This window comes from Panulirus ornatus, chromosome 20 (genome assembly GCF_036320965.1).
Source record: "Panulirus ornatus isolate Po-2019 chromosome 20, ASM3632096v1, whole genome shotgun sequence".
NCBI classification, from domain to species: Eukaryota; Metazoa; Arthropoda; class Malacostraca; order Decapoda; family Palinuridae; genus Panulirus; species Panulirus ornatus.
Genome location: NC_092243.1, coordinates 72,215,497 through 72,240,955, shown reverse-complemented (window position 1 = coordinate 72,240,955; position 25,459 = coordinate 72,215,497). Strand labels below are relative to the sequence as shown.

Here is a 25,459-nt window from a genome sequence, read left to right as displayed (position 1 = left end):
AGAGAGAGAGAGAGAGAGAGAGAGAGAGAGAGAGAGAGAGAGAGAGAGAGAGAGAGAGAGAGAGAGAGAGAGAGAGAGAGAGAGTAAATCAGTTGTTTACAGATGACACAGCTCTGGTGGAAGGCTCAAGCATAAAACTGCAAAAGCTGGTGACTGAGTATGGGACACTGCACAAATGGAAAAAGTTGAGTGAATGTAAATAAAAGTAAGATTGTCAGGTTGATCAGGGAGGAGAGACAGGACGATTTGAGTGTGACTTTGAGTGAAGAGAAGCAGGAGAGAGCAGTGTGTTAGACAACGGGGATAAGACATAACAGCAGATGGAACTATGGAAACTGAAGAGAGCCATAGGGAGGGAAAGAGGGAAAAGTCCAGAGAACACTGACTGCATGGAAAGCGGGGTTGCTGTCTATCTGGATAAAGATGGGTATCACTGATGGTAAAGGAGTCCTCGCAGTGCTATATGGGTGCAAGTAGTAGGTTCTAAATACAACAGAGTCCAAGGGGGTGGATGTGTTGGAAATGGAATGTTTGAGGAAAATATATGGTGTGAGAAATATTGATTGTGTAAGGAATGACGGCATAAGAGAGAGGTGTTGTAGTTAGATGAATGTGACTGACAGAGCAAAACAGGGTGTACTGAAATGGACTGAACATGGGGAGAGGATAGGTAAAGAGAGACTGATTGAAAGTATATAAAGTATATATGTGTTTGAAAGTGGAGAGAGAAAGGGAAAGGGGAGACCATGAAGGAGATGGAAGAATGGAATGAGAGAGGCTTTTGAGTTTCTAGGGCCTAAACATACATGAAGGTACAAGGATGCATGGGATGAAAAGCACTGCAGCAATTTGGTATACAGGGGGTGACATGAGGTCAATGGACTGAAGCAAAGCATAAGAAGTTGTCCACGGACACAATGGAAAGGCCTCTGGGGCTTAGCTGCAGATAGAGGTCTCTGGTTCTGGTGCATTATACATGAAAGCTTGCAGATGGGAGTGAAGAGACAAGGCTCTTCTTTGTCTGTTTCTAGTGTTGCTTTGCTTCACAGGAAACAGCACTAGTATGATTTTTTCTTTCAAACATTTACTGTTTCCAGCATCAATGATGTAGCATCAGGAAAAGAATGCTGTCTTTGAGGAAAAGTCATCTTTTAGCTCCTTCTGTTCCTACTCACTGAAAGAAAGAATACTAGAGGGGAGGACTTACAGCCTCCCACTCCTGCCTCTTTTAGTTACCTTTTCTAGTATGCAGGAGTTAAGTGGGTTCTTTCTCCTCAGCCGCCTGTGGTAATAATCACAACTGTTTATTACTTTATCTTTTTTATCATACTTTGTCGCTGTCTCCCGCGTTCGCGAGGTAGCGCAAGGAAACAGACGAAAGAATGGCCCAACCCACCCACATACACATGTATACACATACATATCCACACACGCACATATACATACCTATACATCTCAACGTATACATATATACACACACACACACAGAGATATACATATAAACACATGTACATAATTCATACTGTCTGCCCTTATTCATTCCCATCGCCACACATAAAATGACCCCCCCCATGTGCGCGAGGTAGCACTAGTAAAAAACAAAGGCCAAATTTGTTCACACTCAGTCTCTTACTGTTATGTGTAATGCACCAAAACCACAGCTCCCTTTCCACATCCAGGCCCCACAAAACTTTCCATGGTTTACCCCAGACGCTTCACATGCAAGTCAACCGCGGTATACCACATCATTCCAATTCACTCTATTCCTTACAAGCCTTTCACCCTCCTGCATGTTCAGGCCCCAATCACTCAAAATCTTTTTCACTCCATCCTTCCACCTCCAATTTGGTCTCCTACTCCTGCTTGTTCCTTCCACCTCTGACACATATATCCTCTTTGTCAATCTTTCCTCACTCATTCTCTCCATGTGACCAACCCATTTCAAAACATCTTCTGCTCTCTCAACCACACATCTCTCTTACCCTTTCATTACTCACTCGGTCAAACCACCTCACACCACATACTGTCCTCAAACATCTCATTTCCAGCACCTCCACCCTCCTCTGCACAACTCTATCTATAGCCCATGCCTTGCAACCATATAACATTGTCAGAACCACTATTCCTTCAAACATACCCATTTTTGCTTTCCGAGATAATGTTCTCGCCTTCCACACATTTTTCAATGCTCCCAGAACTTTCGCCCTCTCCCCCACTATATGACTCACTTCAGCTTCCATGGTTCCATCATAACCATAATCTTTTTTTTTTTTTTTGCTTTGTCACTGTCTCCCGCGTTTGCGAGGTAGCGCAAGGAAACAGACGAAAGAAATGGCCCAACCCACCCCCATACACATGTATATACATACGTCCACACACGCAAATATATATACCTACACAGCTTTCCATGGTTTACCCCAGACGCTTCACATGCCCTGATTCAATCCACTGACAGCACGTCAACCCCGGTATACCACATTGATCCAATTCACTCTATTCCTTGCCCTCCTTTCACCCTCCTGCATGTTCAGGCCCCGATCACACAAAATCTTTTTCACTCCATCTTTCCACCTCCAATTTGGTCTCCCACTTCTCCTCGTTCCCTCCACCTCCAACACATATATCCTCTTGGTCAATCTTTCCTCACTCATTCTCTCCATGTGCCCAAACCATTTCAAAACACTCTCTTCTGCTCTCTCAACCAACCACGCTCTTTTTATTTCCACACATCTCTCTTACCCTTACGTTACTTACTCGATCAAACCACCTCACACCACACATTGTCCTCAAACATCTCATTTCCAGCACATCCATCCTCCTGCGCACATCTCTATCCATAGCCCACGCCTCGCAATCATACAACATTGTTGGAACCACTATTCCTTCAAACATACCCATTTTTGCTTTCCGAAATAATGTTCTCGACTTCCACACATTCTTCAAGGCTCCCAGGATTTTCGCCCCCTCCCCCACCCTATGATCCACTTCCGCTTCCATGGTCCATCTGCTGCCAGATCCACTCCCAGATATCTAAAACACTTTACCTCCTCCAGTTTTTCTCCATTCAAACTTACCTCCCAATTGACTTGACCCTCAACCCTACTGTACCTAATAACCTTGCTCTTATACACATTTACTCTTAACTTTCTTCTTTCACACACTTTACCAAACTCAGTCACCAGCTTCTGCAGTTTCTCACATGAATCAGCCACCAGCGCTGTATCATCAGCGAACAACAACTGACTCACTTCCCAAGCTCTCTCATCCCCAACAGACTTCATACTTGCCCCTCTTTCCAAAACTCTTGCATTCACCTCCCTAACAGCCCCATCCATAAACAAATTAAACAATCATGGAGACATCACACACCCCTGCCGCAAACCTACATTCACTGAGAACCAATCACTCTCCTCTCTTCCTACACGTACACATGCCTTACATCCTCGATAAAAACTTTTCACTGCTTCTAACAACTTGCCATAATTGTCTTAAAATATATAACTCCAGAATCCCTCTTATGGCATTCTTACAGCTTCAAGGTTAGCAACGGTAAAAGTAGGGAAATAATAGGCTTCTTTGGTGCAAGTCCCTTAATGAGACTATATTCCCTTTTGTCAACTTATGAAGGCATAGCCATGCTAAGGACTTTTCATTCATAATACTCACTTTAAAGACTACCATTCTACCTAATACAGTATTCAGATGCTATTCATTCTATATAAGCAAGAACTTTTAACCTCTTTCCTCCCTTATAATCCCTTAATGAGGTCTTATACTGAGCTTCAGGTAGAGTCTGAAAAACTATTTTGGCTGCTACTTTGCACAACTACCTGGAGTTAGAATGTTACCATGTGGTAAAGGGTCTGTTTAACAGTAACAGGGAAAAATCTGTTTATAGATAATATAAAGGAGCTTTAATGTTAATCAATTTAAATGCTAATTTACTATTAGTGCAGTGATGTCTGGATAGAATGAGAGCTTTTGTAAAGTCAGCAATTGAAGAAAAAAAAGTGGGCATGAGAAAAAATCTTCCAGAAGCATCATGGCCCAATAGTGTCCAACTTGCACCAAATATTCATAGACATCAAGTTGGTCATTTGTGAATAATGACTTAAAAGAATGATGTTAGGATAGATGAACTGGGAAGAGTCCTAAGTCTCCTAACAGATAGGGATCCTAATACAGTACCACTTATCCAGACTAAGCATATGATATCATTCCAAGGATTCTCTTTCAATTCTGTGATTATCTTAAATATTCATTCCCCAAGTATAAAAACTGTGAATCATATATTTACCTGTAAAACACCTTTGTGAGGCCCAATAGCAGCTACTGTTCCACCTTGAATGAGAACATAGCACTCAGTAAGCAACTCAAGGGCTTTTAGAGTGGTGCCATTTGCACCAACTAATCTCTGCCTCCGTTTAATAAATCTGTCTCTATTACGAATCATGCTTTGAATCTGTTGAAGAGAAAAAGGAAAGTTCAAATTTTCAAAATCATATCATTATTATTATCTAATTATTTATATTTATTATACTTTGTTGCTGTCTCCTGCATTAGCAAGGAAGCACAAGGAAACAGACGAAAGAATGGCCTAACCCACCCACATACACATGTATATACATCCATGTCCACACACGGACATATACATACCTATACATTTCAACATATACAATTTTTTTTTTTTTTTTTTTGCTTTGTCGCTGTCTCCCGCGTTTGCGAGGTAGCGCAAGGAAACAGACGAAAGAAATGGCCCAACCCACCCCCATACACATGCCTTGATTCAATCCACTGACAGCACGTCAACCCCGGTATACCACATCGCTCCAATTCACTCTATTCTTTGCCCTCCTTTCACCCTCCTGCATGTTCAGGCCCCGATCACACAAAATCTTTTTCACTCCATCTTTCCACCTCCAATTTGGTCTCCCTCTTCTCCTCGTTCCCTCCACCTCCGACACATATATCCTCTTGGTCAATCTTTCCTCACTCATTCTCTCCATGTGACCAAACCATTTCAAAACACCCTCTTCTGCTCTCTCAACCACGCTCTTTTTATTTCCACACATCTCTCTTACCCTTACGTTACTTACTCGATCAAACCACCTCACACCACACATTGTCCTCAAACATCTCATTTCCAGCACATCCATCCTCCTGCGCACAACTCTATCCATAGTCCACGCCTTGCAACCATACAACATTGTTGGAACCACTATTCCTTCAAACATACCCATTTTTGCTTTCCGAGATAATGTTCTCGACTTCCACACATTCTTCAAGGCTCCCAGAATTTTCGCCCCCTTCCCCACCCTATGATCCACTTCCGCTTCCATGGTTCCATCCGCTGCCAGATCCACTCCCAGATATCTAAAACACTTCACTTCCTCCAGTTTTTCTCCATTCAAACTCACCTCCCAATTGAATTGACCCTCAACCCTACTGCACCTAATAACCTTGCTCTTATTCACATTTACTCTTAACTTTCTTCTTTCACACACTTTACCAAACTCAGTCACCAGCTTCTGCAGTTTCTCACATGAATCAGCATATATATATATATATACATACACAGACATATACATACATAAACATGTACATAATTCATACTGTCTGCCTTTATTCATTCCCGTCACCACCCTCCCACACATGAAATGATAACCCCCTCCCCCACACGTGCGCGAGGTAGCGCTAGAAAAAGACAACAAAGGCCACATTCGTTCACACTCAAGTCTCTATCTGTCATGTATAATGCACCAAAACCACAGCTCCCTTTCCACATCTAGGCCCCACAAAACTTTCCATGGTTTACCCCAGACGCACGTCAACCCTGGTATACCACATCATTCCAATTCACTCTATTCCTTGCACACCTTTCACCCTCCTGCATGTTCGGGCCCCGATCGCTCAAAATCTTTTTCACTCCACCCTTTCACCTCTAATTTGGCCTCCCAATTCTCCTCGTTCCCTCCACCTCTGACACATTTATCTTCTTTGTCAATCTTTCCTCACTCATTCTCCCCGTGTGACCAAACCCTTTAAATACACCCTCTTCTGCTTTCTCAACCACACTCTTTTTATTACCACACATCTCTCTTACCCTTTCATTACTTACTCGATCAAACCACCTCACACCACATATTGTCCTCAAACATCTCATTTCCAACACATCCATCCTCCTCCACACAACCCTATCTATAGCCCATTCCTCACAACCACATAACACTGTTGGAACCACTATTCCTTCAAACATACCCATTTTTGCTTTCCGTGATAATGTTCTTGCCTTTCACACATTTTTCAATGCTCCCAGAACTTTCGCCCCCTCCCCCACACTCTGACTCACTTCTGCTTCCATGGTTCCATCAGCTGCCAAATCCACTTCCAGATATCTAAAACACTTCACTTCCTCTAGTTTTTCTCTTCCCCAATCTGATGTTCTGTACATAACTTAACCCCTCAATCAATACCCTCCAATATAAATTCCCAGGAATACTCAACAAACTTATATCTCTGTAATTTGAGCACTCACCTTTATCCCCTTTGCCATTCTTCAATGGCACTACGCATGCATTCCGCCAATCCTCAGGCACTTCACCATGAGCCATACATACACTGAATATCCTCACCAAACCAGTCAACAACACAGTCATCCCCCTTTTTTTGATAAATTCCACTGCAATACCATCCAAACCTGCTGCCTTGACGGCTTTCATCTTCCACAAAGCTTTCACTACCTATTCTCTGTTTACCAAATCATTCTCCCTGACCCTCTCACTTTGCACAGCACCTCGACAAAAACACCCTATATCTGCCACTCTATCATCAAACATTCAACAAACCTTCAAAGTGCTCACTCCATCTCCATCTCACATCACCACTACTTGTTATTACCTCCCCATTAGCCCCCCTTCAGTATATTTGAGGAAAGGAACCCAGATGTTTTGGCTCTGAGTGAAACAAAGCTCAAGGGTAAGAGGAAGAGTGGTTTGGGAATGTTCTGGGAGTAAAGTCAGGGGTTGGTGAGAGGACTAGACCAAAGGAAGCAGTAGCACTACTCGTGAAACAGGAGTTGTGGGAGTATGTGATAAAGTGTAAGAAAGTAAACTCTAGATTGATATGGGTAAAACTGAGGGTAGATGGAGAGAGATGGGTGATTATTGGTGCATATGCACCTGGGCAGGAGAAGAAAGATCATGAGGCAAGTGTTTTGGGAGCAGCTGAGTGAGTGTGTTAGCAGTTTTGATGCACAAGACTGGGTCATAGTGATGGGTAATTTGAGTGCAAAGTTGAGTAATGTGGCAGTTGAGGGAAATACTGGTGTACATGGGGTGTTCAGTGTTGTAAATGGAAATGGTGAAGAGCTTGTATATTTGTGTACTGAAAAAGGACTGGTGATTGGGAATACCTGGTTTAAAAAGAGATATACATAAGTATACGTATGTAAGTAGGAGAGATGGCCAGAGAACATTATTGGCTTATGTGTTAAGTGATGGGCATGTGAAAGAGAGACTTTTGGATGTTAATATGCTGAGAGGTGCAACTGGAGGGGTCTGATCATTATCTTGTGGAGGCAAAGGTGAAGATTTGTAGAGGTTTTCAGAAAAGAAGAGAAAACGTTGGAGTGAAGAAAGTGTTGAGAGTAAGTGAGCTTAGGAAGGAGACTAGTGTGAGGAGGTACCGGGAGAGACTGAGTGCAGAATGAAAAAGGTGAGAGCAAAGGACGTAAGGGGAGTGGGGGAGGAAAGGGAAGTATTAAGGGAAGCAGTGCTGGCTTGCACAAACGATGCTTGTGGCATGAGAAGCGTGGGAGGTGGGCAGATTAGAAAGGGTAGTGAGTGGTGGGATGAAGACGTAAGACTATTAGTGAAAGAGAAGAGAGAGGCATTTGGACATTTTTTCCAGGAAAAAGTGCAAATGACTGGGAGATGTATAAAAGAAAGAGGAAAGAGGTCAAGAGAAAGGTGCAAGAAGTGAAAAAGAGGGTACATGAGAGTTGGGGTGAGAGAGTATCATTAAATTTCAGGGAGAATAGAAAGATGTTTTGGAAGGAGGTGAATAAAGCGCGTAAGACAAGAGAACAAATGGGAACATCGGTGAAGGGGGCTAATGGGGAGGTAATAACAAGTAGTGGTGATGTGAGGAGATGGAGTGAGTATTTTGAAGGTTTGTTGAATATGTTAGATGATAAAGAGGCAGATATAGGGTGTTTTGGTCAAAGTGGTGTGCGAAGTGAGAGGGTCAGAGGGAATGGTTTGGTAAACAGAGAAGAGGTAGTGAAAGTTTTGCGGAAGATGAAAGCCGGCAAGGCGGCGGGTTTGGGTGGTATTGCAGTGGAATTTATTAAAAAAGGGGGGGTGACTGTGTTGTTGACTGGTTGGTGAGGATATTCATTGTATGTATGACTCATAAAGAAGTGTCTGAGGATTGGCGGAATGCATGCATAGTGCCATTGTACAAAGGCAAAAGGGATAAAGGTGAGTGTTCAAATTACAGAGGTATAAGTTTGTTGAGTATTCCTGGAAAATTATATGAGAAGGTATTGATTGAGAGGGTGAAGGCATGTACAAAGCATCAGATTGGGGAAGAGCAGTGTGGTTTCAGAAGTGGTAGAGGATGTGTGGATCAGGTTTTCGCTTTGAAGAATGTATATGAGAAATACTTAGAAAAACAAATGGATTTGTATGTAGCATTTATGGATATGGAGAAGGCATATTATAGAGTTGAGAGATTCTCTGTGGAAGGTATTAAGAATATATGGTGTGGGAGGCAAGTTGTTAGAAGCAGTGAAAAGTTTTTATCGAGGATGTAAGGCATGCGTACGAGTAGGAAGAGAGGAAAGTGATTGGTTCTCAGTGAATGTTGGTTTGCGGCAGGGGTGTGTGATGTCTCCATGGTTGTTTAATTTGTTTCTGGATGGGGTTGTTAGGGAGGTGAATGCAAGAGTTTTGGAGAGAGGGGCAAGTATGCAGTCTGTTCCTTTCTGTAAATTCATTTATCTGTTTACAGCTAGAAAATGGATGTGAGCGAATGACAACTCTTTGTCTGTTCCTGGCACTACTCCACTAATGTGAAAAATGGTGAACAAGTATGAAAACATTTACATTAACATTATACTCTAAAGTTTCTTCAAGACTTTTGTTCCTTCCGCTGTTACTAATACTGCAATCATAAGTGTCACATACTGGGGCAGGTCTCTTCTCCAACAAGTGACCATGGGTTATCAAATAAAGTTTGATGAATTCTCAGTTAACAGAGAAATGTCTCAAAATGTTGACTCTTATTGAATGAGGAATGGTATAATATAACATAATTAAATTCAAGAAAGTTTCTTAGATAAACAACCTCCTGACAATTCTCTTTATACATAGCAGTTCTCTCACAGATGACTGATGCTATCAATTCCTAGATAAAAAACAGATGATCATTTTTTTTTTTTTTTTATACTTTGTCCCTGTCTCCCGCGTTTGCGAGGTAGCGCAAGGAAACAGACGAAAGAAATGGCCCAACCCCCCCCCATACACATGTATATACATACGTCCACACACGCAAATATACATACCTACACAGCTTTCCATGGTTTACCCCAGACGCTTCACATGCCTTGATTCAATCCACTGACAGCACGTCAACCCCGGTATACCACATCGCTCCAATTCACTCTATTCCTTGCCCTCCTTTCACCCTCCTGCATGTTCTGGCCCCGATCACACAAAATCTTTTTCACTCCATCTTTCCACCTCCAATTTGGTCTCCCTCTTCTCCTTGCTCCCTCCACCTCCGACACATATATCCTCTTGGTCAATCTTTCCTCACTCATCCTCTCCATGTGCCCAAACTACTTCAAAACACCCTCTTCTGCTCTCTCAACCACGCTCTTTTTATTTCCACACATCTCTATTACCCTTACGTTACTCACTCGATCAAACCACCTCACACCATACATTGTCCTCAAACATCTCATTTCCAGCACATCCATCCTCCTGCGCACAACTCTATCCATAGCCCACGCCTCGCAACCATACAACATTGTTGGAACCACTATTCCTTCAAACATACTCATTTTTGCTTTCCGAGATAATGTTCTCGACTTCCACACATTCTTCAAGGCCCCCAGAATTTTCGCCCCCTCCCCCACCCTATGATCCACTTCCGCTTCCATGGTTCCATCCGCTGCCAGATCCACTCCCAGATATCTAAAACACTTCACTTCCTCCAGTTTTTCTCCATTCAAACTCACCTCCCAATTGACTTGACCCTCAACCCTACTGTACCTAATAACCTTGCTCTTATTCACATTTACTCTTAACTTTCTTTTTCCACACACTTTACCAAACTCAGTCACCAGCTTCTGCAGTTTCTCACATGAATCAGCCACCAGCGCTGTATCATCAGCGAACAACAACTGACTCACTTCCCAAGCTCTCTCATCCCCAACAGACTTCATACTTGCCCCTCTTTCCAAAACTCTTGCATTTACCTCCCTAACAACCCCATCCATAAACAAATTAAACAACCATGGAGACATCACACACCCCTGCCGCAAACCTACATTCACTGAGAACCAATCACTTTCCTCTCTTCCTACACGTACACATGCCTTACATCCTCGATAAAAACTTTTCACTGCTTCTAACAACTTTCCTCCCACACCATATATTCTTAATACCTTCCACAGAGCATCTCTATCAACTCTATCATATGCCTTCTCCAGATCCATAAATGCTACATACAAATCCATTTGCTTTTCTAAGTATTTCTCACATACATTCTTCAAAGCAAACACCTGATCCACACATCCTCTACCACTTCTGAAACCACACTGCTCTTCCCCAATCTGATGCTCTGTACATGCCTTCACCCTCTCAATCAATACCCTCCCATATGATTTACCAGGAATACTCAACAAACTTATACCTCTGTAATTTGAGCACTCACTCTTATCCCCTTTGCCTTTGTACAATGGCACTATGCACGCATTCCGCCAATCCTCAGGCACCTCACCATGAGTCATACATACATTAAATAACCTTACCAACCAGTCAACAATACAGTCACCCCCCTTTTTTAATAAATTCCACTGCAATGCCATCCAAACCTGCTGTCTTGCCAGGCTTTCATCTTCCGCAAAGCTTTCACTACCTCTTCTCTGTTTACCAAATCATTTTCCCTAACCCTCTCACTTTGCACACCACCTCGACCAAAACACCCTATATCTGCCACTCTATCATCAAACACATTCAACAAACCTTCAAAATACTCACTCCATCTCCTTCTCACATCACCACTACTTGTTATCACCTCCCCATTTGCGCCCTTCACTGAAGTTCCCATTTGCTCCCTTGTCTTACGCACTTTATTTACCTCCTTCCAGAACATCTTTTTATTCTCCCTAAAATTTAATGATACTCTCTCACCCCAACTCTCATTTGCCCTTTTTTTCACCTCTTGCACCTTTCTCTTGACCTCCTGTCTCTTTCTTTTATACATCTCCCACTCAATTGCATTTTTTCCCTGCAAAAATCGTCCAAATGCCTCTCTCTTCTCTTTCACTAATACTCTTACTTCTTCATCCCACCACTCACTACCCTTTCTAATCGACCCACCTCCCACTCTTCTCATGCCACAAGCATCTTTTGCGCAATCCATCACTGATTCCCTAAATACATCCCATTCCTCCCCCACTCCCCTTGCTTCCATTGCTCTCACCTTTTTCCATTCTGTACTCAGTCTCTCCTGGTACTTCCTCACACAGGTCTCCTTCTCAAGCTCACTTACTCTCACCACCCTCTTCACCCCAACATTCACTCTTCTTTTCTGAAAATCCATACAAATCTTCACCTTAGCCTCCACAAGATAATGATCAGACATCCCTCCAGTTGCACCTCTCAGCACATTAACATCCAAAAGTCTCTCTTTCGCACGCCTATCAATTAACACGTAATCCAATAACGCTCTTTGGCCATCTCTCCTACTTACATAAGTATACTTATGTATATCTCGCTTTTTAAACCAGGTATTCCCAATCATCAGTCCTTTTTCACACACATAAATCTACAAGCTCTTCACCATTTCCATTTACAACACTGAACACCCCATGTATACCAATTATTCCCTCAACTGCCACATTACTCACCTTTGCATTCAAATCACCCATCACTATAACCCGGTCTCGTGCATCAAAACCACTAACACACTCATTCAGCTGCTCCCAAAACACTTGCCTCTCTTGATCTTTCTTCTCATGCCCAGGTGCATATGCACCAATAATCACCCACCTCTCTCCATCAACTTTCAGTTTTACCCATATTAATCGAGATGATCATATGCAACATATATAATTCACTTTCCATACAGTTTGAAATATACAACGAAATGCTATATATTACCTTGATAATTTCATGGGTAACACCATCTTTCAAAACTTTTACAGCCTGTTCAACTGGAACTGATCTTCCTAAGAGCATAATGATATCACGAGCTTTTATGATTATATATGGATCCCAAGTCTTTCTTGTTGTTTTAACTGTCATTTTCCCTTCAATGAGATCCAGCTCAGCCTTGATCCCATACTCCTGTGAAGCAAAATGCAGATTAATATCTATGAAGATAACTGTACATACTGTCAATCATTAAACTTCAAGGAGCCCCTACACTTCTTACATAATACACAGCCTACATACAAGATATCAATTAAAAACAATCAAAAAATAATCTTAAGTGGAATCTAATTTCTTTCTATTTAGAATGATAACAAATAAATAAACAGGGTTTGAAATGAGCATGTAATAATTTACATGGTATCAGGAAGTAAATGTACAATCATAAGGAAAAGGTTTGTACAAATTTCAGTATCCTTTTGATAGACTTACAGTCCTCTTTCTCTGATGATATTTATTTTGATGTCTGACACATATGATCAAGTCCACATTATCATGCAAATGCAATTAATTCAATCAAGCCATTTAAATCTTATAATCTTTTAACAATATAAAGCAAAAGCCATTTTACCCATCAGCTCCAACTCCCATTCACCTCATGCAATCATTCTCTCCAAATCCCTTCTTTCCATACATCTATCCTACAATACTAGTCCATCTTTTGCTTCATCAACCGCTTTTATCACAACACTCAAAATTTCTTAATTACATGGAGTCACTCTCTACTAATTCCTTCTTTTGAAATGTCAGTGCCACTACAGTAGTTTATCTTTTCTTTGATCAACCAATCTCATCATCTCTTACTTTCTCATCCAATCCAATCACTAAGCTGTATTGGCCTTAAAATTACCCACAATATCAAAGGTGCATCCTTCACATCCACTTTAATATATCAACATGAGCTCTTTACAATCTATCAAGTGCTCCAAAATTACACATTACTGTTTCTACACCAACTTCATATTCTGTGACATCCTCAAAAGAGGATTTCAAAGATAATTTTCAGTTAAACACATGGGCGTACAATGATTTAGGTAATGAATCCTGAAATGAGTCTACATTTTGGAACAAATCTTGGAAACATGCGAGCTGCACCAATTCAAATACGGTTTGAATGCACACTGTTAACAGGCTACAGACAAAGTCATAAAAGACAGAGCTGCCATCATCAGATCTGAAGCAGTAAGATGTCTCTAGGAGGTCTTGCTAATACCAGATTGATTATATTATTTTTTTTATTTTGCTTTGTCACTGTCTCCTGCGTTTGCAAGGTAGCGCAAGGAAACAGAAGAAAGAAATGGCCAAACCCACCCCCATACACATGTATATACACACACGTCCACACACGCAAATATACATACCTATACATCTCAATGTACACATATATATACACACACAGACACATACATATATATCCATGCACACAATTCACACTGTCTGACTTTATTCATTCCCATCACCACACATGGAATACCATCCCCCTCCCCCCTCATGTGTGCGGGGTAGCGTTAGGAAAAGACAACAAAGGCCTCATTCGTTCACACTCAATCTCTAGCTGTCATGCAATAATGCCCGAAAACACAGCTCCCTTTCCACATCCAGGCCCCACACAGCTTTCCATGGTTTACCCCGGACGCTTCACATGCCCTGATTCAATCCACTGACAGCACGTCAACTCCGGTATACCACATCGATCCAATTCACTCTATTCCTTGCCCGCCTTTCACCCTCCTGCATGTTCAGGCCCCGATCACACAAAATCTTTTTCACTCCATCTTTCCACCTCCAATTTGGTCTCCCTCTTCTCGTTCCCTCCACCTCCTGACACATATATCCTATTGGTCAATCTTTCCTCACTCATTCTCTCCATGTGACCAAACCATTTCAAAACACCCTCTTCTGCTCTCTCAACCACGCTCTTTTTATTTCCACACATCTCTCTTACCCTTACGTTACTTACTCGATCAAACCACCTCACACCACACATTGTCCTCAAACATCTCATTTCCAGCACATCCATCCTCCTGCGCACAACTCTATCCATAGTCCCACGCCTTGCAACCATACAACATTGTTGGAACCACTATTCCTTCAAACATACCCATTTTTGCTTTCCGAGATAATGTTCTCGACTTCCACACATTCTTCAAGGCTCCCAGAATTTTCGCCCCCTTCCCCACCCTATGATCCACTTCCGCTTCCATGGTTCCATCCGCTGCCAGATCCACTCCCAGATATCTAAAACACTTCACTTCCTCCAGTTTTTCTCCATTCAAACTCACCTCCCAATTGAATTGACCCTCAACCCTACTGCACCTAATAACCTTGCTCTTATTCACATTTACTCTTAACTTTCTTCTTTCACACACTTTACCAAACTCAGTCACCAGCTTCTGCAGTTTCTCACATGAATCAGCATATATATATATATATACATACACAGACATATACATACATAAACATGTACATAATTCATACTGTCTGCCTTTATTCATTCCCGTCACCACCCTCCCACACATGAAATGATAACCCCCTCCCCCACACGTGCGCGAGGTAGCGCTAGAAAAAGACAACAAAGGCCACATTCGTTCACACTCAAGTCTCTATCTGTCATGTATAATGCACCAAAACCACAGCTCCCTTTCCACATCTAGGCCCCACAAAACTTTCCATGGTTTACCCCAGACGCACGTCAACCCTGGTATACCACATCATTCCAATTCACTCTATTCCTTGCACACCTTTCACCCTCCTGCATGTTCGGGCCCCGATCGCTCAAAATCTTTTTCACTCCACCCTTTCACCTCTAATTTGGCCTCCCAATTCTCCTCGTTCCCTCCACCTCTGACACATTTATCTTCTTTGTCAATCTTTCCTCACTCATTCTCCCCGTGTGACCAAACCCTTTAAATACACCCTCTTCTGCTTTCTCAACCACACTCTTTTTATTACCACACATCTCTCTTACCCTTTCATTACTTACTCGATCAAACCACCTCACACCACATATTGTCCTCAAACATCTCATTTCCAACACATCCATCCTCCTCCACACAACCCTATCTATAGCCCATTCCTCACAACCACATAACACTGTTGGAACCACTATTCCTTCAAACATACCCATTTTTGCTTTCCGTGATAATGTTCTTGCCTTTCACACATTTTTCAATGCTCCCAGAACTTTCGCCCCCTCCCCCACACTCTGACTCACTTCTGCTTCCATGGTTCCATCAGCTGCCAAATCCACTTCCAGATATCTAAAACACTTCACTTCCTCTAGTTTTTCTCTTCCCCAATCTGATGTTCTGTACATAACTTAACCCCTCAATCAATACCCTCCAATATAAATTCCCAGGAATACTCAACAAACTTATATCTCTGTAATTTGAGCACTCACCTTTATCCCCTTTGCCATTCTTCAATGGCACTACGCATGCATTCCGCCAATCCTCAGGCACTTCACCATGAGCCATACATACACTGAATATCCTCACCAAACCAGTCAACAACACAGTCATCCCCCTTTTTTTGATAAATTCCACTGCAATACCATCCAAACCTGCTGCCTTGACGGCTTTCATCTTCCACAAAGCTTTCACTACCTATTCTCTGTTTACCAAATCATTCTCCCTGACCCTCTCACTTTGCACAGCACCTCGACAAAAACACCCTATATCTGCCACTCTATCATCAAACATTCAACAAACCTTCAAAGTGCTCACTCCATCTCCATCTCACATCACCACTACTTGTTATTACCTCCCCATTAGCCCCCCTTCAGTATATTTGAGGAAAGGAACCCAGATGTTTTGGCTCTGAGTGAAACAAAGCTCAAGGGTAAGAGGAAGAGTGGTTTGGGAATGTTCTGGGAGTAAAGTCAGGGGTTGGTGAGAGGACTAGACCAAAGGAAGCAGTAGCACTACTCGTGAAACAGGAGTTGTGGGAGTATGTGATAAAGTGTAAGAAAGTAAACTCTAGATTGATATGGGTAAAACTGAGGGTAGATGGAGAGAGATGGGTGATTATTGGTGCATATGCACCTGGGCAGGAGAAGAAAGATCATGAGGCAAGTGTTTTGGGAGCAGCTGAGTGAGTGTGTTAGCAGTTTTGATGCACAAGACTGGGTCATAGTGATGGGTAATTTGAGTGCAAAGTTGAGTAATGTGGCAGTTGAGGGAAATACTGGTGTACATGGGGTGTTCAGTGTTGTAAATGGAAATGGTGAAGAGCTTGTATATTTGTGTACTGAAAAAGGACTGGTGATTGGGAATACCTGGTTTAAAAAGAGATATACATAAGTATACGTATGTAAGTAGGAGAGATGGCCAGAGAACATTATTGGCTTATGTGTTAAGTGATGGGCATGTGAAAGAGAGACTTTTGGATGTTAATATGCTGAGAGGTGCAACTGGAGGGGTCTGATCATTATCTTGTGGAGGCAAAGGTGAAGATTTGTAGAGGTTTTCAGAAAAGAAGAGAAAACGTTGGAGTGAAGAAAGTGTTGAGAGTAAGTGAGCTTAGGAAGGAGACTAGTGTGAGGAGGTACCGGGAGAGACTGAGTGCAGAATGAAAAAGGTGAGAGCAAAGGACGTAAGGGGAGTGGGGGAGGAAAGGGAAGTATTAAGGGAAGCAGTGCTGGCTTGCACAAACGATGCTTGTGGCATGAGAAGCGTGGGAGGTGGGCAGATTAGAAAGGGTAGTGAGTGGTGGGATGAAGACGTAAGACTATTAGTGAAAGAGAAGAGAGAGGCATTTGGACATTTTTTCCAGGGAAAAGTGCAAATGACTGGGAGATGTATAAAAGAAAGAGGAAAGAGGTCAAGAGAAAGGTGCAAGAAGTGAAAAAGAGGGTACATGAGAGTTGGGGTGAGAGAGTATCATTAAATTTCAGGGAGAATAGAAAGATGTTTTGGAAGGAGGTGAATAAAGCACGTAAGACAAGAGAACAAATGGGAACATCGGTGAAGGGGGCTAATGGGGAGGTAATAACAAGTAGTGGTGATGTGAGGAGATGGAGTGAGTATTTTGAAGGTTTGTTGAATATGTTAGATGATAAAGAGGCAGATATAGGGTGTTTTGGTCAAAGTGGTGTGCGAAGTGAGAGGGTCAGAGGGAATGGTTTGGTAAACAGAGAAGAGGTAGTGAAAGTTTTGCGGAAGATGAAAGCCGGCAAGGCGGCGGGTTTGGGTGGTATTGCAGTGGAATTTATTAAAAAAGGGGGGGTGACTGTGTTGTTGACTGGTTGGTGAGGATATTCATTGTATGTATGACTCATAAAGAAGTGTCTGAGGATTGGCGGAATGCATGCATAGTGCCATTGTACAAAGGCAAAAGGGATAAAGGTGAGTGTTCAAATTACAGAGGTATAAGTTTGTTGAGTATTCCTGGAAAATTATATGAGAAGGTATTGATTGAGAGGGTGAAGGCATGTACAAAGCATCAGATTGGGGAAGAGCAGTGTGGTTTCAGAAGTGGTAGAGGATGTGTGGATCAGGTTTTCGCTTTGAAGAATGTATATGAGAAATACTTAGAAAAACAAATGGATTTGTATGTAGCATTTATGGATATGGAGAAGGCATATTATAGAGTTGAGAGATTCTCTGTGGAAGGTATTAAGAATATATGGTGTGGGAGGCAAGTTGTTAGAAGCAGTGAAAAGTTTTTATCGAGGATGTAAGGCATGCGTACGAGTAGGAAGAGAGGAAAGTGATTGGTTCTCAGTGAATGTTGGTTTGCGGCAGGGGTGTGTGATGTCTCCATGGTTGTTTAATTTGTTTCTGGATGGGGTTGTTAGGGAGGTGAATGCAAGAGTTTTGGAGAGAGGGGCAAGTATGCAGTCTGTTCCTTTCTGTAAATTCATTTATCTGTTTACAGCTAGAAAATGGATGTGAGCGAATGACAACTCTTTGTCTGTTCCTGGCACTACTCCACTAATGTGAAAAATGGTGAACAAGTATGAAAACATTTACATTAACATTATACTCTAAAGTTTCTTCAAGACTTTTGTTCCTTCCGCTGTTACTAATACTGCAATCATAAGTGTCACATACTGGGGCAGGTCTCTTCTCCAACAAGTGACCATGGGTTATCAAATAAAGTTTGATGAGTTCTCAGTTAACAGAGAAATGTCTCAAAATGTTGACTCTTATTGAATGAGGAATGGTATAATATAACATAATTAAATTCAAGAAAGTTTCTTAGATAAACAACCTCCTGACAATTCTCTTTATACATAGCAGTTCTCTCACAGATGACTGATGCTATCAATTCCTAGATAAAAAACAGATGATCATTTTTTTTTTTTTTTTATACTTTGTCCCTGTCTCCCGCGTTTGCGAGGTAGCGCAAGGAAACAGACGAAAGAAATGGCCCAACCCCCCCGCCATACACATGTATATACATACGTCCACACACGCAAATATACATACCTACACAGCTTTCCATGGTTTACCCCAGACGCTTCACATGCCTTGATTCAATCCACTGACAGCACGTCAACCCCGGTATACCACATCGCTCCAATTCACTCTATTCCTTGCCCTCCTTTCACCCTCCTGCATGTTCTGGCCCCGATCACACAAAATCTTTTTCACTCCATCTTTCCACCTCCAATTTGGTCTCCCTCTTCTCCTTGCTCCCTCCACCTCCGACACATATATCCTCTTGGTCAATCTTTCCTCACTCATCCTCTCCATGTGCCCAAACTACTTCAAAACACCCTCTTCTGCTCTCTCAACCACGCTCTTTTTATTTCCACACATCTCTATTACCCTTACGTTACTCACTCGATCAAACCACCTCACACCATACATTGTCCTCAAACATCTCATTTCCAGCACATCCATCCTCCTGCGCACAACTCTATCCATAGCCCACGCCTCGCAACCATACAACATTGTTGGAACCACTATTCCTTCAAACATACTCATTTTTGCTTTCCGAGATAATGTTCTCGACTTCCACACATTCTTCAAGGCCCCCAGAATTTTCGCCCCCTCCCCCACCCTATGATCCACTTCCGCTTCCATGGTTCCATCCGCTGCCAGATCCACTCCCAGATATCTAAAACACTTCACTTCCTCCAGTTTTTCTCCATTCAAACTCACCTCCCAATTGACTTGACCCTCAACCCTACTGTACCTAATAACCTTGCTCTTATTCACATTTACTCTTAACTTTCTTTTTCCACACACTTTACCAAACTCAGTCACCAGCTTCTGCAGTTTCTCACATGAATCAGCCACCAGCGCTGTATCATCAGCGAACAACAACTGACTCACTTCCCAAGCTCTCTCATCCCCAACAGACTTCATACTTGCCCCTCTTTCCAAAACTCTTGCATTTACCTCCCTAACAACCCCATCCATAAACAAATTAAACAACCATGGAGACATCACACACCCCTGCCGCAAACCTACATTCACTGAGAACCAATCACTTTCCTCTCTTCCTACACGTACACATGCCTTACATCCTCGATAAAAACTTTTCACTGCTTCTAACAACTTTCCTCCCACACCATATATTCTTAATACCTTCCACAGAGCATCTCTATCAACTCTATCATATGCCTTCTCCAGATCCATAAATGCTACATACAAATCCATTTGCTTTTCTAAGTATTTCTCACATACATTCTTCAAAGCAAACACCTGATCCACACATCCTCTACCACTTCTGAAACCACACTGCTCTTCCCCAATCTGATGCTCTGTACATGCCTTCACCCTCTCAATCAATACCCTCCCATATGATTTACCAGGAATACTCAACAAACTTATACCTCTGTAATTTGAGCACTCACTCTTATCCCCTTTGCCTTTGTACAATGGCACTATGCACGCATTCCGCCAATCCTCAGGCACCTCACCATGAGTCATACATACATTAAATAACCTTACCAACCAGTCAACAATACAGTCACCCCCTTTTTTAATAAATTCCACTGCAATGCCATCCAAACCTGCTGTCTTGCCGGCTTTCATCTTCCGCAAAGCTTTCACTACCTCTTCTCTGTTTACCAAATCATTTTCCCTAACCCTCTCACTTTGCACACCACCTCGACCAAAACACCCTATATCTGCCACTCTATCATCAAACACATTCAACAAACCTTCAAAATACTCACTCCATCTCCTTCTCACATCACCACTACTTGTTATCACCTCCCCATTTGCGCCCTTCACTGAAGTTCCCATTTGCTCCCTTGTCTTACGCACTTTATTTACCTCCTTCCAGAACATCTTTTTATTCTCCCTAAAATTTAATGATACTCTCTCACCCCAACTCTCATTTGCCCTTTTTTTCACCTCTTGCACCTTTCTCTTGACCTCCTGTCTCTTTCTTTTATACATCTCCCACTCAATTGCATTTTTTCCCTGCAAAAATCGTCCAAATGCCTCTCTCTTCTCTTTCACTAATACTCTTACTTCTTCATCCCACCACTCACTACCCTTTCTAATCGACCCACCTCCCACTCTTCTCATGCCACAAGCATCTTTTGCGCAATCCATCACTGATTCCCTAAATACATCCCATTCCTCCCCCACTCCCCTTGCTTCCATTGCTCTCACCTTTTTCCATTCTGTACTCAGTCTCTCCTGGTACTTCCTCACACAGGTCTCCTTCTCAAGCTCACTTACTCTCACCACCCTCTTCACCCCAACATTCACTCTTCTTTTCTGAAAATCCATACAAATCTTCACCTTAGCCTCCACAAGATAATGATCAGACATCCCTCCAGTTGCACCTCTCAGCACATTAACATCCAAAAGTCTCTCTTTCGCACGCCTATCAATTAACACGTAATCCAATAACGCTCTTTGGCCATCTCTCCTACTTACATAAGTATACTTATGTATATCTCGCTTTTTAAACCAGGTATTCCCAATCATCAGTCCTTTTTCACACACATAAATCTACAAGCTCTTCACCATTTCCATTTACAACACTGAACACCCCATGTATACCAATTATTCCCTCAACTGCCACATTACTCACCTTTGCATTCAAATCACCCATCACTATAACCCGGTCTCGTGCATCAAAACCACTAACACACTCATTCAGCTGCTCCCAAAACACTTGCCTCTCTTGATCTTTCTTCTCATGCCCAGGTGCATATGCACCAATAATCACCCACCTCTCTCCATCAACTTTCAGTTTTACCCATATTAATCGAGATGATCATATGCAACATATATAATTCACTTTCCATACAGTTTGAAATATACAACGAAATGCTATATATTACCTTGATAATTTCATGGGTAACACCATCTTTCAAAACTTTTACAGCCTGTTCAACTGGAACTGATCTTCCTAAGAGCATAATGATATCACGAGCTTTTATGATTATATATGGATCCCAAGTCTTTCTTGTTGTTTTAACTGTCATTTTCCCTTCAATGAGATCCAGCTCAGCCTTGATCCCATACTCCTGTGAAGCAAAATGCAGATTAATATCTATGAAGATAACTGTACATACTGTCAATCATTAAACTTCAAGGAGCCCCTACACTTCTTACATAATACACAGCCTACATACAAGATATCAATTAAAAACAATCAAAAAATAATCTTAAGTGGAATCTAATTTCTTTCTATTTAGAATGATAACAAATAAATAAACAGGGTTTGAAATGAGCATGTAATAATTTACATGGTATCAGGAAGTAAATGTACAATCATAAGGAAAAGGTTTGTACAAATTTCAGTATCCTTTTGATAGACTTACAGTCCTCTTTCTCTGATGATATTTATTTTGATGTCTGACACATATGATCAAGTCCACATTATCATGCAAATGCAATTAATTCAATCAAGCCATTTAAATCTTATAATCTTTTAACAATATAAAGCAAAAGCCATTTTACCCATCAGCTCCAACTCCCATTCACCTCATGCAATCATTCTCTCCAAATCCCTTCTTTCCATACATCTATCCTACAATACTAGTCCATCTTTTGCTTCATCAACCGCTTTTATCACAACACTCAAAATTTCTTAATTACATGGAGTCACTCTCTACTAATTCCTTCTTTTGAAATGTCAGTGCCACTACAGTAGTTTATCTTTTCTTTGATCAACCAATCTCATCATCTCTTACTTTCTCATCCAATCCAATCACTAAGCTGTATTGGCCTTAAAATTACCCACAATATCAAAGGTGCATCCTTCACATCCACTTTAATATATCAACATGAGCTCTTTACAATCTATCAAGTGCTCCAAAATTACACATTACTGTTTCTACACCAACTTCATATTCTGTGACATCCTCAAAAGAGGATTTCAAAGATAATTTTCAGTTAAACACATGGGCGTACAATGATTTAGGTAATGAATCCTGAAATGAGTCTACATTTTGGAACAAATCTTGGAAACATGCGAGCTGCACCAATTCAAATACGGTTTGAATGCACACTGTTAACAGGCTACAGACAAAGTCATAAAAGACAGAGCTGCCATCATCAGATCTGAAGCAGTAAGATGTCTCTAGGAGGTCTTGCTAATACCAGATTGATTATATTATTTTTTTTATTTTGCTTTGTCACTGTCTCCTGCGTTTGCAAGGTAGCGCAAGGAAACAGAAGAAAGAAATGGCCAAACCCACCCCCATACACATGTATATACACACACGTCCACACACGCAAATATACATACCTATACATCTCAATGTACACATATATATACACACACAGACACATACATATATATCCATGCACACAATTCACACTGTCTGACTTTATTCATTCCCATCACCACACATGGAATACCATCCCCCTCCCCCCTCATGTGTGCGGGGTAGCGTTAGGAAAAGACAACAAAGGCCTCATTCGTTCACACTCAATCTCTAGCTGTCATGCAATAATGCCCGAAACCACAGCTCCCTTTCCACATCCAGGCCCCACACAGCTTTCCATGGTTTACCCCGGACGCTTCACATGCCCTGATTCAATCCACTGACAGCACATCAACTCCGGTATACCACATCGATCCAATTCACTCTATTCCTTGCCCGCCTTTCACCCTCCTGCATGTACAGGCCCCGATCAATCAAAATCTTTTTCACTCCATTTTTCCACCTCCAATTTGGTCTCCCACATCTCGTTCCCTCCACCTCTGACACATATATCCTCTTGGTCAATCTTTCCTCACTCATTCTCTCCATGTGCCCAGACCATTTCAAAACACCCTCTTCTGCTCTCTCAACCACGCTCTTTTTATTTCCACACATCTCTCTTACCCTTACATTACTTACTCGATCAAACCACCTCACACCACACACTGTCCTCAAACATCTCATTTCCAGCACATCCACCCTCCTGCGCACAACTCTATCCATAGCCCATGCCTCGCAACCATAAAACATTGTTGGAACCACTACTCCTTCAAACATACCCATTTTTGCTTTCCAAGATAATGTTCTCGACTTCACACATTCTTCAAGGCTCCCAGGATTTTCGCCCCCTCCCCCACCCTATGATTCACTTCCGCTTCCATGGTTCCATCCGCTGCCAGATCCACTCCCAGATATCTAAAACACTTTACTTCCTCCAGTTTTTCTCCATTCAAACTTACCTCCCAATTTATATAGGGCACTGCTAAGAAAAAAATGAATATAATGAAAGATATTTCAGGTTACTCCAATGTACGTAATTCCATTAAGATGACATATTCTTCCTTGTATAAAAGTGTGACAGAGTAAAAATGCTGCAAAAGAGGCAAGTCTCATGCCTGTGTTTGTAACTGAAATGACATTAGATATTTGTCAGCTCACATTCCAATAATGGTAAATATGCTAAACAAGCTAAAATGTGTTTTTTTTTTTTTTTTGCTTTGTCGCTGTCTCCCGCATTTGCGAGGTAGCGCAAGGAAACAGACGAAAGAAATGGCCCAACCCACCCCCATACACATGTATAGACATACATCCGCACATGCAAATATACATACCTACACAGCTTTCCATGATTTACCCCAGACGCTTCACATGCCCTGATTCAATCCACTGACAGCACGTCAACCCTGGTATACCACATCAATCCAATTCACTCTATTCCTTGCCCTCCTTTCACTCTCCTGCATGTTCAGGTCCCGATCACACAAAATCTTTTTCACTCCATCTTTCCACCTCCAATTTGGTCTCCCACTTCTCCCACTAAAATGTGGTATCTACAATAATAATCATATCTCTCTCTGTAGAAAGGAAACATATCTCTATTAATCAGCCACTTATTTTCATCTTTTAAAGTCTTTCCATTAATCAGTAACCTAAACTTGGCCTTTATGACCTACATTTGCTTACAAATGTTGGTGTTTCTCTGAAGTGATAGGAGTTTATCAAGAGTTGGGTGAAAACATGTTTGTTGAAGGTGAAGTGAACTTATGATTATCAAGGAAGTAGTGATGTCTGGTGACATACACACCATATATTCTCAGGTATGTTGACATTTTGGTTTCTTTCATACTGTAATCTTTTGAACATTCTACGGCATGAAACCCCAAAACGGTAAATCTCATTGGCTATTTTTATGGTTTTCTCTCCTATTGTGTTTCATTCTCTGCTATTTCCCTGACAATCCTAATTCTCATCCTTAAAAACCAATGAACATTCCTATTACCTTCATATAACTATGGTGCAATTGTGCTTTGCACACTACTAAAAGGTTCTTTGAACACGTTTGACTAATTTCCTTTCAAATGAAATGATAGTAACCAACATTCATTTCTGCCTTTAATTAAGGCTTATTTATGACACATTACAATTTCTTGGCCACAAAAAACAATTCAATATTCTCTTAATGTAATTTTCCAATTTTTCAATGTTTCTAGAGCAACTAACACAGCAAAGCACTTACCTATTCATATCAATTCAAAAATCTTTACTCTAGCACAATGACTATAGGTTGAAGATGCGAGAGTAAACTCGTAGGCTTTCTGAAATTGCCTAATATAAATGGAGTTGAAGAAGATAAAGGTAAATCATCAAGAATGCTACATGCTCATAAAGA

At 41.6% G+C, this 25,459-nt stretch overlaps 1 protein-coding gene across 2 annotated transcripts in view; it reads right to left on the bottom strand.

Moving 5' to 3' along the window:
- dbe (KRR1 small subunit processome component homolog dbe) overlaps positions 1-25,459 on the bottom strand; it is a 67,253-nt gene that overhangs the window by 21,900 nt on the left and 19,894 nt on the right. Inside the window, exons 3-4 of one of the 2 annotated variants that reach the window (XM_071675224.1) lie at positions 21,700-21,885; positions 4,298-4,462 (exon numbers count right to left, since the gene is read on the bottom strand). In XM_071675224.1, coding sequence (XP_071531325.1) covers positions 4,298-4,462; positions 21,700-21,885 — 351 coding nt within the window. The remainder of the gene's footprint in view (positions 1-4,297; positions 4,463-21,699; positions 21,886-25,459) is intronic. The other variant, XM_071675223.1, reaches the window with a different exon arrangement.